The 19,316-nt window shown below is 39.0% G+C and overlaps 1 protein-coding gene across 2 annotated transcripts in view; it reads left to right on the forward strand.

The window, feature by feature from the left end:
* The window catches only part of ssh2b (slingshot protein phosphatase 2b), a 30,813-nt gene that overhangs the window by 8,860 nt on the left and 2,637 nt on the right, over positions 1-19,316 (forward strand). The window contains exons 1-13 of one of the 2 annotated variants that reach the window (XM_057360413.1): positions 5,827-6,149; positions 9,665-9,777; positions 9,869-9,933; positions 10,247-10,368; positions 10,626-10,691; positions 10,877-10,942; positions 12,259-12,453; positions 12,876-12,969; positions 13,050-13,178; positions 13,474-13,520; positions 13,654-13,800; positions 13,932-14,132; positions 15,111-16,005. In XM_057360413.1, coding sequence (XP_057216396.1) covers positions 6,031-6,149; positions 9,665-9,777; positions 9,869-9,933; positions 10,247-10,368; positions 10,626-10,691; positions 10,877-10,942; positions 12,259-12,453; positions 12,876-12,969; positions 13,050-13,178; positions 13,474-13,520; positions 13,654-13,800; positions 13,932-14,132; positions 15,111-16,005 — 2,259 coding nt within the window. In that variant the 5' untranslated portion in view covers positions 5,827-6,030. Of the gene's footprint in view, positions 1-5,826; positions 6,150-9,664; positions 9,778-9,868; positions 9,934-10,246; positions 10,369-10,625; positions 10,692-10,876; positions 10,943-12,258; positions 12,454-12,875; positions 12,970-13,049; positions 13,179-13,473; positions 13,521-13,653; positions 13,801-13,931; positions 14,133-15,110; positions 16,006-19,316 lie in introns of those variants that run through there. The other variant, XM_057360414.1, reaches the window with a different exon arrangement.

The raw sequence follows: 19,316 nt of genomic DNA on the forward strand, positions 1-19,316 counted from the left end.
CAAATTAAAAGAAATAAACATTTGAAATATATCAGTCTGTGTGTAATGAATGAATATAATATACAAGTTTCACTTTTTGAATGGAATTAGTGAAATAAATCAACTTTTTGATGATATTCTAATTATATGACCAGCACCTGTATATGTAAGACATTATTAGAAACTGTACGTTGTCTACTTTTACGTGTGTACGCTTACAATAACATCAAAGCGTTGTTATTTTGTAAAATAAAATAAAAAGACTGGGCGCGTTATCAGCCGTCTCCACTCCGCTCACATAATTAATTTCTGAAATGCGTCACTGATCCAAAACTCTGCAAATACTTATCACACAAACATGAAACGTATGTCTAAAGAAAACTCAAAATGTCTACTTTTAAATGACCCGATTGAGATGGAAATCAAATATTCTGTGTTTATGTAATATGCGTGAAAGACAGGTACAGTTGATACGAGACATTCTACCAGGTCTGCTCCCGTTAGTAATCAAGACTTTTAGTCCAAAAATGTGCATATTGTGAGATATACTGAAACACGTTTACTTCATATTTCTTTAGACAGACTGATGAGTTTTAAGCTCCATTCAACTATTAAAAACTCTGTTAAAGTCCGTCTGTTTCTTTCACGTGACAGCTCTTAAGCGTGATTCACATTTAGCGTCTAAAACCGCGTGAAAAACGCAAGCTGCACTGCGTTGGGCTCGATTCACATTTCGCGTCTAAAACCGCGCGGAAAACGCGAACTGCACTGTGTTCTCCTTTTTTTCCAAAGCGCCTGGACTTTGTGCTCTCCTGGCGTCTGTCGTCGCTAAGCAACCATGGGCCACGATAGTTGTTGAGACCAGGAGGTATAAACAATGGATATGTGGATTCTATGCACTGGAAATACCTCGCAATAAGACTGCTACTAGATTTAGTTATGCTGTGATCATCTGTGTCTCCATTTTCATTGATCTTGTCTATATTGGCTGGTTGGATCTTGTCACATGACCTGCAGTGCGCTTGCGCCTTTCTGAAAAGTTGAGATCTTTTCATCTCGATGCGGTGCCGACGCTCCTGAAAAAAGAGCGCGTCGCAACGCATGCGCGTCGCCCCCTATTTCCGCGCGGCCGCCGCGCGTCTACATTTAAAATAACGAATATGCGCGTGGAAAAGACGCGAAATGTGATCCGGGCCTTATGACGGCAGGACTGGTGTCTTCAGACAGGGTCCTAAAATCCACCTTATTTCTCACGACACATGCAGACAGATGATTTGCTGATTTGTGTTGCGCTTGTTCTCCTGTCTTCAGTGGCAGAGGAAATGTTTCCAAAAAATAACACAAAGATGTCTATTATTCGAAATGTTCAATAAATAACCATAAATACTTTGTATTATCTTTGATTATCTAAAAATAACATGAGATAAGAAATGTTTCATTAGAAAAAATACCCCACCTTTAGTTGGGCATATTTACACTACAAACCTTGTCAGTGATCTACGAGGGCAAAAAAACAAAGAAAAATAAACAAAAACAAAAATAATCGTTCAATAATCGTAATCGAGAGAAAATGTTCAATTAATCGAAATTTTGATATTAGGCCAAATCGCCCAGCCCTAGCCGGCTTTTATTTTGCCTTTCCCTTTTTGATTGGTTTGTTGTAAGTTGGGCTTGGAGGGGAGGGCTAAAAATGCCTGGCCATTGTTGAACAGTCAGTATAGTCCTACCTCTATTTTGTTGCTGATGTCATGTGGTAAAGAGTTTTTGTTGAGAGGGGGAGAGGAGCTTAATGTTTAAATGTGCAATGAATTTTGAAAAAATAATGGTGTGCACAGATAAATCATTTATAATAATCACCAACACTGTGTAAAACACTTAGAATGTTCCTGTTTGATTTCATGGTGAATCTCTTTAACATACAGTGTTTCCCACAGAATTTTGAGAGACTGTGGCACTGATGACGTCACACACTAATTAGCATATATGTGACGTCATCAAGTGTTGGCACTTGAAATCTGTTTCGCTTCTACTCTCTGTCTACATTATATTGTATTTTAATACAACTGAATGCTATTCTTACATATTATATAGATAAAACGACTATAAAATAGTGACTAAACATGACCCAATAATACCTCGTGTTCAATACAACCAGCTGTCACTTTAACTGCTGCTAAAATCCTGATTTATAAACGTGACATCGGGTGACAAAATCACCATACATATACTTTAAAGAGCTGCTATATGCGGTGATTTTGCCTACATTAGTCTACTTATGTGTCTCATCAAGTCTCATGCAGCGCACAGGCTTTACTGCCTGACGAGGCGCTGCACGCAACATGAGAGAGAGGCACTGAGCGCTCGCAACTCTACAATGAATTAAGCTGTTTTAAATAGTAAAATAAAAATGTGAAAGGGAATCATCAAAAATCTATTCGTGGCGGCCAGTGTTGATAGTGTGGCAAGCCTTGACAAATAAATCAATGTATGGGAAACAGACAACACAATGATATGTTGTTATGAGAAGTATAAAAAAAATTGGTTCGTTTTGAAACTATGGCAGAACAAATTAGACTGGCGGGCCACCATAGTCTGATTAATAAATGGGAAACACTGACATAAGTATCGAACTAATACTTTGCTACAGTTTTTCAATCAACTTTCAATTCACTAATAATATCAATTGCTCTACCTAATATAGCAGCAGAATAAAATCTGGTAATTGGCGTTTAAAAAAAAATCGAGCTACTAGGTTAAACAGAATTTTCTTTGTGCCGAATTGTTGTCAGTTTTGTTGGTTCACTGACATCATTATTTCCATCTATGAAGTTATTTAAACATTATGTTCAGATATATAAAGAAAAGAGCCACAAGTAGTGCATGTGTTTCCACAGGAGTGGTTTTGTTAGTCGTTGCCGTAAGGCACAAAAGGGTGAGCAGAGCTGCATTTAGAGCAAGTCAAAACAGGGATTGGGAGACTGTTAGTGAGAGCTTTGACTGGGAGGAGGGATGAGAACGCAGTAGATTAAACATTGCAGAGATTATAAAACAAGTACGTTCGTGACTGATTTGCAGACGTGTACGCCAGCATATACTGATTGTGTTTTAAGACTATTGAATTTTTTGTTGTAGATTTGCTTTATTTAGTACATACTTGTGTCAAAGAGGCAAACATTTGATTGATGTGGAGTAAAATAATGCTTGTTTGGCGGTGACATCACAAGTGTTTTCCAAAAGAGGATTTCCCTAAATGAATGAATCTGGCATTGAAGGATTGAGTATTTGACTGTAATTTCAGTCCACTTGTAGTCCTGAGTAGACCAAGGCTTGCTTTTGGTTAAAATAGATCTTTTTCTAGGGAATCTATGCCTGCGAGCAGCATGTGGCCGTGGTCACATGCCAGTATTTGCAGACGGTACAATTAACAATATTTCTCCTGTCTAATTCATTTAAAAATGTGTAACTGTAACACTTGCATACATTTTTACATTTTTGTATGTATATACATGTATATTTCAGTTTGCATTGCTGCATAGTTATGACCACATGATTGTTTAAATCAGATCATTTGGTGTTTTGGGGTTTAAATTATAGATCTAATAATTTGAACACTTTTAACAATAATGCTGTACAAATTCTTCATTTATTATAAGAACAATTAAAATATATGTGACTTCCTGCTCTTGATGGTCTGCAGGTGCTATGGTCATTTTTTATACAAATAACATTCATAAAGAATTCCATTTACACAACTATGAAAGCGATGGAAGATCATATTTTGGGGGTTGTTTGGACAATGTCACAATAGGAATATGGATGTTGAACTATGAGATCATATGGTAGCTGTCTCTGTTTTCTGTTTGCCTAAGCCATTTTGAACCACAACCATTTCTCTACTTTAATCTATAGCCAGAATGATGTAATGAAAGCAGTTCATACAGCCCTTGTAAAGCCCAGAAATGACCATGACTGACTTAGTCCTATTGATTACACTGTGCAGATGAGAGACGAATTAAGAGACGAATCCTGCCAGTCGATATCTGTTTACACTTTGCTTTGTGTCCGCATGTGTACAGAAAAGAAGCCATCCATTAAAAACTGGTAAAAAAATATGATTAACCCGGAATGTGTTGTTAGTGTATTGAATGGCCTATGAACAGAACAAAACCGTATGTTACTGTTCTTGCACTTGACTGCATCGACAGACAGTGCTGTATTAGTAATCAAAGTTATCACCATCTGCTGTTTGGTTTCAGTGATAAGAGGACTATTTGTGTTTTGATGGATTTGCAATGTTACCTCAGCAACCTGATTTAAATACACTGCTATTGCCATAGCATGTTGTCATGTGACAAGCAACCTAAATGTTTACAAGGGCCTTGTGTTTCACCTCTGGTTTAGGATTTCGGTAGCTCAATCACAACAGAAGAAGCCGGATAGGATAAAGGGCAAGTATGACCCATGGGAAAAGCCCTATCCTGTCCACTAGTAAGGGATGTCCTGATAAGGTCTGAGATATTTGCAAGCCAAAGGAAATGTTGTAATCCTGTCTCATTCGTCTCTTACCTGAGGATAGGAAGGTCTTGATTGAACACTGCTGTTGCACGCTTGGACACGCCTAATCGTTTTTTTTTTTGTTTACTTGTTTACAAGCATTTATTGCAATTTCCTCTCTTTGTAAGCATTTTTTTAGCTTCCTCCCATTGTACGGCTGTGTTTTAGTGGATGGCTTTTGGAGTGCGAGGCTATTATCAGTCAATGTTTTGATCGCACAGAGATCAAACATTCTTTGATACACAAGATAATTACATTAAAGGGCATCATTACATTAAAGACCTTTATACAAAAATTCTCTTTAGAACGTGTATTTATTTAGACTTATTTAATCATTTAGGTTGTGTAGACACTTGACTACAAATCGGTTCTGATTTCATAAGCACTCTCATTATTCTGTGTTTATCACGGGGACATGGGCACTAATAAATTCACAATTCCATACGATCGTCAACCTTCAAATGAAAAAATCTGTTTTTACCATACTGATTGGTCAGATACAATTGTTGGTGGTTTAATACCCATGTGACGTCTCAACGTTTTTAAAGCATTTATTTTGTGTGTGTTTTTTTAAGCATAGTTTTCCATTGTCAGACTAGTGATTGTCACATCCACAACGGTCCATATTCCTCCTACATGGGCACATGAAAATTAAAATAAAATAACTATTGTGTACAAATGTACAAAACCATAAGTGATAATACCCAACAAATGGAGAACATAACTCCATTTGTTGGGTATTATCACTTATGGTTTTTACATTTTAATTCACAGAAACCCCACAAAGTATGTTATCTCTCAAAAACATGCCTCCTTTTTTTGTCACATCCATAACACACAAATGTTTCCCTCCTTCAAAATAAACAACCTGTTTATAGTTTCTGATCAGGAGGTTTAGTAAAATACAAATATATATAGTTCAATATATTGGTGATAAATACATTCTCTGTCCTAAAATGTCACCTCCATAACGCTGGAATTGCCCATTTGTAAGTACTTTTTACGTCCCCAACATTCCCACATCCCTTTCACGCACCCTATGTAACCAATTCAAAAATCATTCTCAAAATAGGTTTGTAATATGTTATTAAAACATGTTAGAAGAACACATGCATTATATTAGACTACTTTGCGCCGTATCTTTAAAACCTATCGTTGCCTATTTGTTTACACACTCGGTTGATAAGGAGACTCCTGTCCACGAGAGCACGTGTGACCTGACTCCGCCCACCGTCTCAGGCTCTGCCTCTCTATTTACTTGTGAAACAGATGCAGATATCGTATTTCTGAAGTATCACGGCGAAAGGTTCATATAAAACAACACGTCTCTATATTCAGTCATTTTTAACAATGACCTTCTGCTAAGTTTGCTGTGAAGTTACAGGCACGTTGGTCTAAGAAACACGCTTCACCTCATGCGTTTGCTACACTCAGTTTGAATCGTTTCTTTAGTCGGATGATAAAACGAGCTTTGTAACATCACTGTCCGGCGTCAAGATGACTTTGGGTGGCGTGTCGATCGCTGGCAGCCCCTCCGCGGGCAGACTGTGTGCAGATGATGGGATACACAAATTACTGGAGAGCAGCATCATCTCTCACGACAGCATCAACCGGTTGTAAGTTTTTAAAAGATCGACACTCTTGTTATTTGATGTTTTACGCTAGTTGTGTATTTCATTAACGCATGCGCGCGGAATCCACGTAGACGTGCACCCACGACGTCACACTTTAAAGTTTGCATTTGCGCGTTTGGAATGCGCTTTTGTTTACAGCACAGTGCGTTCAATCGATCTTTACGTATTGCGTCATCATGTGTGTTCCTTGGGGATCAAACCCATGACCTGTGTGTTGCTAACGCAATGCTCTACCAATTGAGCTACGGAAATTAGGGCTGTCACGATTATTAAATAATCGTCTCATCGCGATTGTTTGACCTCGTCGCGATGGTTTCGGATCATCGCAATTATTGCACATCTCTATAGAAGACACTAGGGGGAGCTGTAGTGCACCTGCATATTGCATATTTTAGTGTATATATGGTTACTAAAGCATGGTAATACTTGTCAAATGTACCACCACAACACAATCACTTTAAAAAAAAACTAAAACATACAAATTACCTGCAGTACAATTTAATATTATTTAAGCAAATCTCAGTGTGAAAACCAGTCTACCAAAATTTCATTAACATAGAAATGAACTTTTATTGTAGTCTTGCAAGTGAGAAAAAAACAGACTAGAAGCTTTTCTATAACTGATAGTATTTTAATGGTGGCTTCAATTCACACCTGATCAATTTACTTAATTTACAAGTATTTGGCGGTTGTATTATTGACAGGTAAAAGCCTAAACCTTAAATATATGATGACCCAATTTTTTCCGATGTATTTCCAATAAAAAAACATAGTCTTGTATTCAGAACAATATGGTCGTTTCAATCGCTGAATCAAAAATGTATGAGAATTAAATGTCAAAGCTCAAAAACAGACAATTAATCGTCATAATCGCCAAAGCCCTAAAACAGACAATTAATCGTCATAATCGCAATGATTTATTAGACAATTAATCGTCAGTCAAATTTCATAATCGTGACAGCCCTAACGGAAACATATTTACATAATAAAAATGTGAGGCTGGAGATGCTGAGAAAAATGTGACGTCGTTTAATATTTTACCAAATAGTGATTGTGTTGTATCTTTCTTTCTAAGCTCCAAAGGTCAATGATGTTATGATTGCTTGTTCTTACCATGGTGACTGTACAGTGTTCCTTTCGGTTAAGAAGTAAGTTATTGAGGAAGTATACAGTATTTATTCAAATGCACTGAAACTCAAAAAGCTGTTTGTATGTGTCACGTGGAGGCTGTTGGGAGTCAAAACAAAATGAAGTGTAGTTTCACACCTTACATCACTCTTACCATTTTCCTGTCCTCAGTAAACAGGACGTCCTTGCCACACGTTTTTGTCATTATGCAAAAACCAAGTCCCATGGAACAGTACAATGCATTGTGCATGCATGCAAATTTATTGAAACATTTTAAACTTTAGACTATTGCAAGTGGAGCAAAGAAACAAGAAAGTTCATTAAAGGAAGGTTTACGGTAAACAGTCTTAGTTTATGTAAACACATCAGAATTGATTCTGAAATGTGCAATAGAGAAACAGCCATGGTGCTGATTTATATAATGACTTAAATGTGATGCTGTCAGTGGTCACATTGATGAAATGTTCGGTTCGCCATTACACATCTGTCATCTCATCTTTCTTTATCCTCCCTTTTCCTGCTCTTACACACAAACCCACATGCTTAAATGAAAACATCTGTGTTTGTATTGCATTGTACAGTGCAGAAGACGGAGATACCAGTAGATTTAAGTGCGGTTGGACAGTTCTTGACCCACGTTTAAGTGTTCACCATTGGTTTATTAGTGGGGTGCGTTGAACATCTTGGGCCGCAGCTCAAGATTTTGTTTCTGCGGTGGGCATTCTGGGAATAGTTTATACAATATAAAAATTGTTTTCCCAGAACAACAAGGCTTGAAGGAATTGAATGGAATATAAAGATGCATTGCAGAGTGCCTTGCAAAGGGGTCAGGGTTTTTTGGAGAGCACCCAAATTGTACAAAATTTCTCGGATACGAACTCAAAACCAAAATGTCTAGCTTTTTAACACGTCTCAGATATTTTGAAAGTAACACTAGCACATGAGCGTGTGGTGATGTCTGGCTTGTACAGTGTCGCGGAGCACAGGAAAACCACACATTAACAAGCTGCAGACCTTACATTGTATGTTTATGTTCGTTGGAAATCAGATGGCACTACCATCTTGCCTAAAAGTGCAGAAATAATAATGCATGTATTTTTGAGAATAAAAACAGAAGCAGGACATATACTAAAGGTGGATATTTTAGCTGGTAGGACATAAATTAAGGTGTTGTGCCAACTCTGGTAAGAATCAACGCTTTATTATAGTTAAAGAAAAAAGGTTCAAGGTTTACAACAGATCTTCAAAGAGATGAAAGAGTCAGTCACGTGCACACACTCCCACAATGCTTCATTCTGACGCTTTCAAATCGCCCGACAATAACACCCTCATAAAAACACATACGGTTACGCACACGACTCGGAACACCAGGCATGCACACAATAAATGCATCCGTGCCCATTCACACTCGCCAGTTTTACATAGTTTGGATGTCATTGATTTGAGGGAGATGTGTTGCATGGGATTACTGAAAGACCACAGATTCCCCAGCTGTCGCAGAGATGGGGAACAGAGTGTTCTTGTTTGCGTCCTGCACAGAGAGTTCGTGTGTGAGCTAATGCCCTCAAAAAGGAGTCCTCCCATATTCCCCGGCTGAGTACAGTGCGTCACGTTCCGCTTGGGGTGCAGGACACATCAGAATGGGATATAAAGAAATAGCACAGCCTTTCCTTATACATGTTAGTTAAGGAACATCTGTTTTCTCAGTGCAAATTTCACCCGTGTGATTATAGGGTTAGTTCAAGAAAAAATGTGAAAATCTGTTGTTATTTACTTATCCTTGTGTTGGTCCAAAACTGTTTCTTACATTAAATATAAGGTTAAATTTGGAAGAATGTTGATGCTGTCCTTTTCCGATATGTGACCCTGGACAACAAAACCAGTCTTGTGGGTCAATTTTTCGAAATTGAGATTTTTACATAATCTGAAAGCTGAATAAGTCAACTTTCTATAGATATATGAGTTGTTAGAATAGGACAATATCTGGCTGAGATACAACCGTTTAAAACTGAGGAATCTGAGAGCGCAAAAAAATCAAAATATTGAGAAAATTGCCTTTGAAATTGTTAATCAGGGGCACTGTGGCAGACCATCCACTCACAAAAATAAAGTTTTTATATATTTAAGGAAGGAAATTTACAAAATATCTTCATGGAACATGATCTTTACTTAATATCCTAATGATTTTTGGCATAAAAGAAAAATCGATAATTTTGACCCACACAATGTATTTTTGTCTTTTACAAAAAATGTTCCCGTGCTACTTAAGACTGGTTTTGTGATCCAGTGTCACATATAATGAAAGTGAATGGGGACTGAGACTGACATCATATTTACGTAAACCTCTGTATCTCTTTCGTGCACCTCAGCATCAGCGAGAGCTTCCTGACAGTAAAAGGCGCGGCTCTTTTCCTTCCGCGTGGAAATGGCTCCTTCTCTTCCTGCTCCCCCAGAATCTCAGCACAGCGCAGCAAACATGCAGGTATGGGCATCTGTAAAACACCTCACGCAGACTACACAAAGGATATGAACGTGTGTGTGATTTATTTGTGATTTCTGATTGAATTGCACAGGTGACATTCAACAGCACCTGCAGACCATGTTCACTTTACTGCAGCCGGAGGATAACATCCGCCTGGTGAGAACCAACATAAATGCATGTCGTGTAACTGTGCTGCAAAATCTAATGAGATGCCCGTGAAGGAAACCTATTTGGGCATTAAATGCATTCTTTTACAAAAAGTGTGGACGGCAAAATGCACCTTTAAGATACCTAGTTTGGGACAAAGTTTAATGCATTGCATGATTCTTTTGTGAATACGACAATCCCATAATTCATTGCAAATATGTTGGAACACACTTACATACTATAGATTCAATCTTTTGTTTCAGTTGTATGCTAAACGTATTATTTGATATATATTCATATATAACTCTGTACCCTTCTACAGGCTGTACGGCTGGAGAGCGTTTTGCCCCAGTATACCCGCTACATGGTGGTGGTCTCCACCAACGGCAGACAGGACACAGAGGAGAGCGTGGTGCTGGGCATGGACTTCAGTTCTTCTGACAGGTGTGTGTTGAGAAGTTCCCCCAAAAAGGAAAATTCTGTCATCATTTACTCACCTTAAATTGTTCCAAATCTGTATACATTTCTCGCAACAGACTCAAGTGCTGTTTGACTGGCATGCTTATGGATGCTTAAAAGAATGTTGGAATGCAGTTCTTGTTCAAAAAGCCTATATTGTGTGCTCAAAAGTTTGGTATTGTAAAGAATACTTAAGCTCTTAGCAAATAAGCAGAAAAAATCATGACATTTGTGTGTTGCAGTTCCTGTTCCATAGGAATGGTGCTTCCACTTTGGAGTGACACACGGATCCATCTGGATGGAGATGGGTAAGTGTGATAAATCTGTGGGGCTTTTTTCTTTGATGGGATAGCTTTAAGATCGGAAAAAAATTGATCCTAGTGTGATGTACAGATCCTTATAAAAACCTTATAAATGCACTGATGTTCATGGATCGGATTCTTCTTTAGTTCAAAAATACTGTTTCTTGTGTTCACTCATCTCTTCTTCACAGGGGTTTCAGCGTGTCCACAGATAACAAGATACACGTATTCAAGCCAGTCTCTGTACAAGCCATGTGGTAAGTGCTTTTCCAAATCCAAACATTCAGAAGACAGCGTTAAAATATGTTAATTAAAGGAACAATACGGCATTTTTAGGAGGATCTATTGACAGAAATGCAATATAATATACAAAACTATTTCTTCAGAGTTGTTTAAAGACCTTATGTAATGAACCATTATGTTTGTAATACCTTAGAATAAGCTGTTTATATCTACATACGGAGCGGGCCTACATGCATTGAATTCGCCGCCATGTTTTGTACAGCAGCCCTAAACGGACAAACAACTCTACAACGCGCGTTTCCTCTTCCTCTCCGCTGCGGTATCGTGGTGAAACGGATCACGGGATGATCCGTGATCTGTACGGATCGTGCTCTCCGGTGCGGAACGCACATGACCCGCGGATTAACTGAAAGTTTATTCATCATTGAGTAAAAGAGTAAAACGCGCTCTCTCTCGCTCTCCAGTTTCAGCTCCAACGCGCTCTCTCTCGCTCTCCAGTATCTGGACGAGTACAATATTAAAGCGGTTCCAGATAAACAATGACGCTCAAAACTGCTCCGTCGCACAGCTAATATTACACAACAACATATATTTGTATGTTAGTATGTTACTCGCATACTGATCCGAATCAAAGCATCCTCCTCGGGGGTGATTTTTAGACGATCTTTCTCTCCAACGTCTCTCTGCTGGAAAGTATCTCCATAGATATCTGTGAGTATCTCTGCTAAAAGCCTTAGTGCCGCGGGTCTTAACGCGTCTCTGCTGTAAAGCCTTTATAATATTAACGCAGGTCCTAGCTCCTGCCTGACTTTATACTTCTTTTTAAACGTAAAATCCACAAACCGTTTATTTTATGTAATACATAAGTCATAGCTCTTTCTACAGTCTTTCTAATGCCCGCAAAATCTTTTCCCTGCGTCAACATGAGAACGACATCTTTTTGTACTGTGGTGGCCACCGTCGTGTTTGGACTGAGCGATTCGTGGCAAATCTATAATACAACGCTAGTGGCCGCTGTTAATTAAGAACTGCGCCTTTAAAGCTGCAATCTGTAACTTTATCACCATCTGTGTTTGACACAAAAGTTGCAGGTTGCTTTAGGTACTTTTCTTCAGTCAAATGAAGTGAAATTAAATTACCCATGAAATTTTACCCGACAGCTCAACCCAAGGCCTTAAACTTACCGTTGCAGTGTATTGCAGAGACACTGAACCCTGGGTGTACTTGCTGAATAGCAGAATTTTGTTCTTTTTTAACCAAAAAATATATGGATCCAGCCCTGGTCGTGATATGATGACAGGTGTCAAGAGCCCCTGTTTCGTTCTCCCAGGTCTGCCCTTCAGTCTCTTCATAAGGCCTGTGAAGTGGCCCGCGGTCAGAACTACTTTCCAGGCAGTCTCTTCATGACGTGGGTGAGTTATTACCAGAGCCGCGTGTCCTCTGATCAAGTCTGCATCAATGAGTGGAACGCCATGCAGGACGTGCAGTCCCATCGCGCAGACTCCCCCGTGCTCTTCTCTGATGTGTAAGTATCTGTAGCTGATGCTTCTTCAAACATTTTGATGCATTGTGACACCTTCCTACAAGGGACCCACAGCTGTTTCACATCCAATCAAACATTCAGCATTTTTACACACATTTTTAACATTTGACGAATTAATAGGCAGATAAATGGTCGAGCTACGAATGGCTCTATTCCCATTGCCTTTTTTGAAAGCAATGACTTCAGTGAGATCAGTAATGGATTCTTCCTTTTCCAGTGACTCGTAAAGAGAATCAACTCATAATAAGAGTCATTCATCCATGAACTGGTTTCCCAGTACGCATCATTTTTTACTGCACCACATTTGACTCAGAATAAAATCTCACAGATCAATTTTCTATGAATAGGTGCATCATTCATGATTTTTTTTACCAAAATGCCAATGATTTCCGCTGTGTCCGCAGGCCAACCGAGCGGGAGAGAACAGAGAGACTCATCAAGACTCGCTTGAGAGTGATCATGATGCAGAAGGATCTGGAGAACGTGACGTCAAAAGAGGTGCGAAGACAAACTCATGTCCTGCACATCACTTCCTGATTGATTCAGTACAAAACACTTACAGCTCCTCTTCGTTTTAGATCCGCACAGAGCTGGAGATGCAGATGGCGTGTAACCTGCGGGAGTTTAAAGAGTACATTGATAATGAGATGATTGTCATCTTGGGTCAGATGGACAAGCCTACAGAAATATTTGAGCATGTTTACCTGGTAAGACGTTTTTTTAGTTATTAGTGCTGTTTGCTAAGGCATCACTTTTGTTATTGCTCCTGCTTAGGGTTTCATTCTTACCTGACCGATGATAAAAGTGATGAATAAGTCTGTTATGTGCTAACAACCACTTAAGCTAAGCAACCATATAGCAACGTTCAGACAACCACAACCCACAATACTTAAGTGCGGCCGGCACCAATTACATCTCTTGTTGTCACATTTTCACATTGCTTGAGTAAAACTGTTTGAGTAAAACTGTTTGAGTAAAACTGTGCTGTCTCTTTAAATACAGGGTTCTGAATGGAATGCATCTAATCTGGAAGAACTGCAGAGCAGCGGGTGAGTTCTTTGAAAAACTATGAAAGCACACATTCCTGGAATGCTTGCCGGACTGTTTTAGCCATAAGCCTGTGTTATCATTCATCTGTGTGATAACTGGTTTGAAACAGCGTCTTTATCCTTGTGCCATCAGGGTGCAATACATCCTTAATGTGACACGAGAGATCGATAACTTCTTTCCTGGCCTGTTCGAGTACCACAACATCCGCGTCTACGATGAAGAAGCCACAGATCTGCTGGCTTACTGGAACGACACATACAAGTTTATTTCTAGAGCCAAGTGAGTAGTTTAATAGATTTCATGTCAGTATTTTAAAAGAAAAGTCTCTTGTGTTGGTTCTCCGGCAAACATATTGACAATACTTGCACTTGCATTCATCTTTTACCACACAACTAATCTGATACCAACAGGAAAGCAGGAGCTAAGTGTCTGGTGCATTGTAAGATGGGCGTCAGCCGCTCAGCCTCCACCGTGATCGCTTACGCCATGAAGGAGTATGGCTGGGATCTTGAGCAGGCCTTTGAGTATGTTAAAGAACGCCGGGCCGTAACCAAGCCCAACCCGTCATTCATGAGGCAACTGGAGGAGTACCAGGGCATCCTGATGGCCAGGTAAATAGATTCATTAGTAGTGTTTGTTATTTTTTAACATTTTGGTAATAATGTTAAAAAATATGTGTCGAATAGTCCATGCGTAGTGTAAATGTAAATCAGACTGCCGGCACAGCACAAACAAAAATAAAAATGTACTTTTAAGGAAATTTGAGGAAAGTTGGTGCAGTCATACGTCTACATGGAAATGTCTGTGTGTACAGGTATTCAAACCTACAGGTATGTCATTCATGCAAATGACCTCCGACACGTTCATCCCCTGACACGCTACTTTAATTATCGTGCTGTGATTGTATTCATTCAATAGTTCCATGAGCCGCTCAACCACATTCCGCTGAGTGACTTGTGCGTCTGTGATTTCTGAGGTTGTTGATGACGTGTGGGCGGGTGTATGTGTCTAGGACACAGTGCACCTTGCACTTCCTGTCGAATCACTCAATGGCCATGTTTAGAAAAGTTATGGTTTGACAGAACAACTCAAGGGTTGACATGTATTTTTAAAGGTACCGTATTCTGTTTGTTGCATTTTCTTTTTTCCTTGAAATTCCTAACTGATACTCAAGGTTTCTTGCACCAAAACCAATTTATTTATCATCTGCTAAGAACTAAACAGGAGGTTTTGCTACTGTACCTTTAAGACTTTTATAAGTAAATGATCTCATTGTTGACGTCCGTCCACCTGCATGCTTCATAATGTCGTTTTAGAGTGCGGGCTGTGTTGCATAATACTGAATAGACATTGATAGGTAAACATGACCATATATTAATGTGTTGGGTGTGGCAATGTTTGAGTGAGCTATTCTTGTATGTTAGGTGTACTGGGAGGACACATCATGTATGTCTGCATTATTTTCAAAGAGCAAGACATTTTTGATTTTATACATTTCTTTATTGGTTTTATAAACATATGTCTCTTATTACTGTTATTTGTCCTTCTGCTTGCTTTATTTTCATTACTTTTTCTTTTATCCTCACCAGCAAACAGAGACACAATAAGTTGTGGCGTTCCCACTCAGACAGTGATCTATCTGAACACCACGAGCCGCTCTGTAAGGCCCCTGCCGCACAGTCTCTCGGACGTTCCAATTCCCGCAACCTGACGGGCTGTCAGGGGTCGCCCTCGATACAAGAGCTCCTACAGCCACTCTCACCCTCCTTGGCCAGGGCGGCTGGATCGAAATGCCGGTCAGAGTCTGAGAGCGCAGCCTGCCAGAAAAAACACCTTAACAACGGCCTTGGGAACCAGGATGAGAACCTCAACGGACCCACCGAGGACCCGTCCGCCCCTAGACCCAGGGCCGCCACTGTGGTCCCAGGTGCCCAATCCGATATTACCTCTGTGACCATCGCCGAGACGGTCTCTTTGGGTCGACCCCACCCGCCCGCCGCTATACACCACCCCCCATCTTCTCCCAGGCTTTTCTCAGATGCGAAGAACAAGCTGAATGATCAGCCCGATGTGTCCAATCTTGTGCCTTCGGAGAAGCCTGGTCCTAAAGTGCTGAGCATTAGGAGCAGGACCCCTGAGCCATGCACGCAGGTCCCGGATTCCTCAGGGCTGCAAGATCTCAGTCAGCAAGTGCCTAACACGGAGACAAACTGTGCAGGGCTAAGTCATGCCAGTGATGAAGACCACCACCCCAGTGCCACCTTACACAGAGCTGAGCTCTCAACCGCCCGTCCCTCAACTCTAAGCACAGACCACATCGACTTCTTCAGTGCCAGAGAGAAATTCCAGGGCCTTTTGCAGGAGGGGCAAACCCGAGGGACTTCAGAGCAAGGAGCGCAGCAGACACCTCGGGACAAAAGTCCAAGCGTGGAGACAAAACGGCTAATTCCTGATAACCCGGTTAAAGAAGAAGAGCAGAAACAGGTAAAATGTGTTTTGGAAACAAGACAGTTGTATTTTTACAACAGAAAAATGCAATATTGGTACAGTTTTTTTAAAACAGTTTGGTTTTATTATATGTATATTATATTTTTATTTGTATGTTTTCCTAATGTAAAGCATCCTAATGATGCTATAATTATGCTCTTTTTTTTGGTTAAAAATAAATGTTAAAAATGATTTTACATCACAATTGTAAGCTAACAATATTGACTTATAATTTGGGCTGCCGGGCACAATTTGGGTGGAATTGTCAGTTTGGCTTCATTTGCCTTTAACTCACATAAAGATAAGTATGTAAAGTAACCTGCAATGTTATGTTCCGAACAGAGATGGCGATATTGAGGCAAAAGTTATCGTCCCGTTATTAATTAATGTATTTATATAATAAATAAATTATTATTATAAATTATTCTTTTACGGCAAATAGGGAGGAACTTCATTTTCTTTGTAAACAACAGCTTTCAGTGCCTTGAAGAAGTGTTCAGCCCCTGATACTGTCCTCACAACTCATTGTCTCCATTTTAATATAAATTTTTATTAAAAGTGGTTGCATATTTTTGACCAAATAAACAAGTCTTTTATAAATGATTCAAACTAAAACATCAAAAAAGTATTTTTACACTTTATCATTACAGTTTAAATCTAACCTTATTCATATATAACATAGTATCTTATAACAGCATATTTCTGCTGATGTGAAGCAAAATAACTATGACGTGTTTCCTGCTGCTGATTGTACAGCAATACAGCAGGGCTAAAATGATGAATAAATGTTGATAATCCTCACAAATTCTTGACTAAATAACATTAAAATATGCTTACAATAAAAAGCATCTTCACGCTAAAGAATCATTAACGACGTTGTAAAGGAAACAAAAACTTGATATTCCTTGTTTCCCATCGCTATTTATACAGTAAATGTTGTTATTGATGTCCATGTGTGCAAGATCACAAATCTTTTCCTTTCTATAAGGTCAAACAGTGCGGTTGGATTTTCCATTGAACAAACCGAAACGGAATCAAAAGAAGTGAGAGATAAAAATGTGAAGAAACACAAATCTGGAGACAGATACAAGGCAGTATCAGAGGCACTGAATATGGAGCTCAGTGTCCTTCCTATAAAAGTTTAAGACATATGGAACTACAGCCTATGCACCCACCTAAACTTGGGATGGGGCATTTATGGGAGAGTGACAAAGATGAAGACTTTGTCTGTAAAAAAACTTTGCAAAACGTCATTTGAAGATACCACACAGATGTGAAAGGAGGTCTGATAAGACCAAAGTGGAGCTTTTGTGTAGCTAAGAACCAGGTAACAGCTCATCCCTAAAGTGAAATACACTGGTGATGGGTAGTTGCATGTTATGGGTGCTTTGTAGCTGTACAGACTAGTCTGAGCAAAAATCTGTCCAAGTTTGGTGGCGGTCTTATCAGGTTTATTTAGCTTATAGCTTTATTTCCCCTAAAGTCGCATTACCTCTGGGATGGCATGAGGGTGAGTAAATTATGACTTCCTCTGTTCGGCTGAATATAAACAAGAAATGTCTATAAACATGTTGTGTTTGAATTGTAGCACTAATATGTGTTAGGTTTGGTTTCAGTTTCTCAAAATAAGTTAAAACTCTACCTTTATGATGAGGGCTTTTTTGAGCTTCAACATGTAGTGACAGAATTGTTTATGTTTAGCTGAAAAAGGAAGTCATACATCTGGGATGGTGAAGGGAAGTCATACATCTGGGAAGGGTGAATAAATAATGAGAGAATTTTTATTAGATATATAGGCCAAGTGAACATGTTGATCTATCATGCCTCGAAGACAGAAAGAAGCACATGCTAATACACAGGACGAGCGCATGCAAGCCCTGAAAACCAACACCGCCACATACTCACAAAAATCAATACTAAACTTCTAGCTAAAAAGTGGATAACAATACATAACACAGTTACAGAGAGACATCATGAAAAGACGACATGAAAAAAATGTGCACGCATAAGTTAGTTATCAAATACTGCAATATTCCATCAAAATTGTCCATTTGATTTTATGGTGACTTTAAACTTGCATGATCTACATATCTTCACAAATCCTTATAAAATGTGCGTAACATAAATATGTGCTGTTGCCTTTAAAGTGTAGAAGAATGATCAAACGTGTGAAGGGGATCACATCTGTGATACAAAAATGAGTTTAACTGCCACTACCCAACCAATCTGGTGAGGCCTGAGCAAAAGGTGGAATAGGAATATTGCTCCATCACGTTGTGCAAAACCAGTCAAATTTTGTGGAAACGATTTGTGTATGAGGGCTTGGAGCTGAAAGCTTTCTCAAGGCACTGCGTTTAGACGGTTTAACGAAATTGTGCACAAATTCTTGACAGTACATCTGTGCTAACATTATATTATTGTCCCGCAGCAAGGAAATAATGTTCCTGAGAGTAAGTGTTAAACTCTATTAAAATCAGGTCCGTAACCATGTCTCACCACCACCACCATGACTCATGTCCCACACTGCCACCTACTGTTGATAGGAAATGTTGCATGGGATCCTTCATCTGTGTCATGGTGTTGATCAGTTTGCTACATCTGCATTGATGTTTAATGCATAATTTGAGTTAAAGGTGAAATGTGTCACCATATTATGATGTTAAAACTTTTTCATATTCCAACTCAATGTGATGAGACATTTAACTCTTAGCTAGTCGTATATTGCCTTTCCGTGCAAAAAGCTCAGTGGCGCTTTTGGGTGATTCTCATGAAATCTTGGTTTCCAAGTTGGGTGGTAAAAATACTTGCATGATCCAACTTTCTTTTAGGCATTAAACAAGTTGTGACACGTTTTAAAAGCATTCATTTCAAAAACTTTACTGACAATTTAACACATTTTTAAACCATTTTTTCAAAACAAGGCCCTAAAAATCTCATTACCGCTACCACTCAAAAATGTCAAAACCATAGCATGTTTCACTTAAAAAGAGAAGCCATGATGCCCAAGCAAGTTTTTATTAATTGTACATAATTAGACATTAAGGAAGTATATTTTCATAAAAAATCGAAACATTTTTTAAATGTGGAAACTACCTGTGTCGGTAATGATAATTAATTTAGTTGTGAACACGGTACGATGAGAATATTACTTAACTTATATAACTTCCTGTAGAAATAAAAATAAATCTTGGTAGCCCTTTGGAAGGTGTGTTTATTCAAACAAAATCAAGCTTAATGTAAAGATCTGTGTGTGTGTAAAACAGTCCTTTGAAGGTGTTACGGACGATGAGAACATCAGTCATTGACAC

The sequence above is a fragment of the Triplophysa rosa genome, linkage group LG19, assembly GCF_024868665.1.
Source record: "Triplophysa rosa linkage group LG19, Trosa_1v2, whole genome shotgun sequence".
Lineage (NCBI taxonomy): Eukaryota > Metazoa > Chordata > Actinopteri > Cypriniformes > Nemacheilidae > Triplophysa > Triplophysa rosa.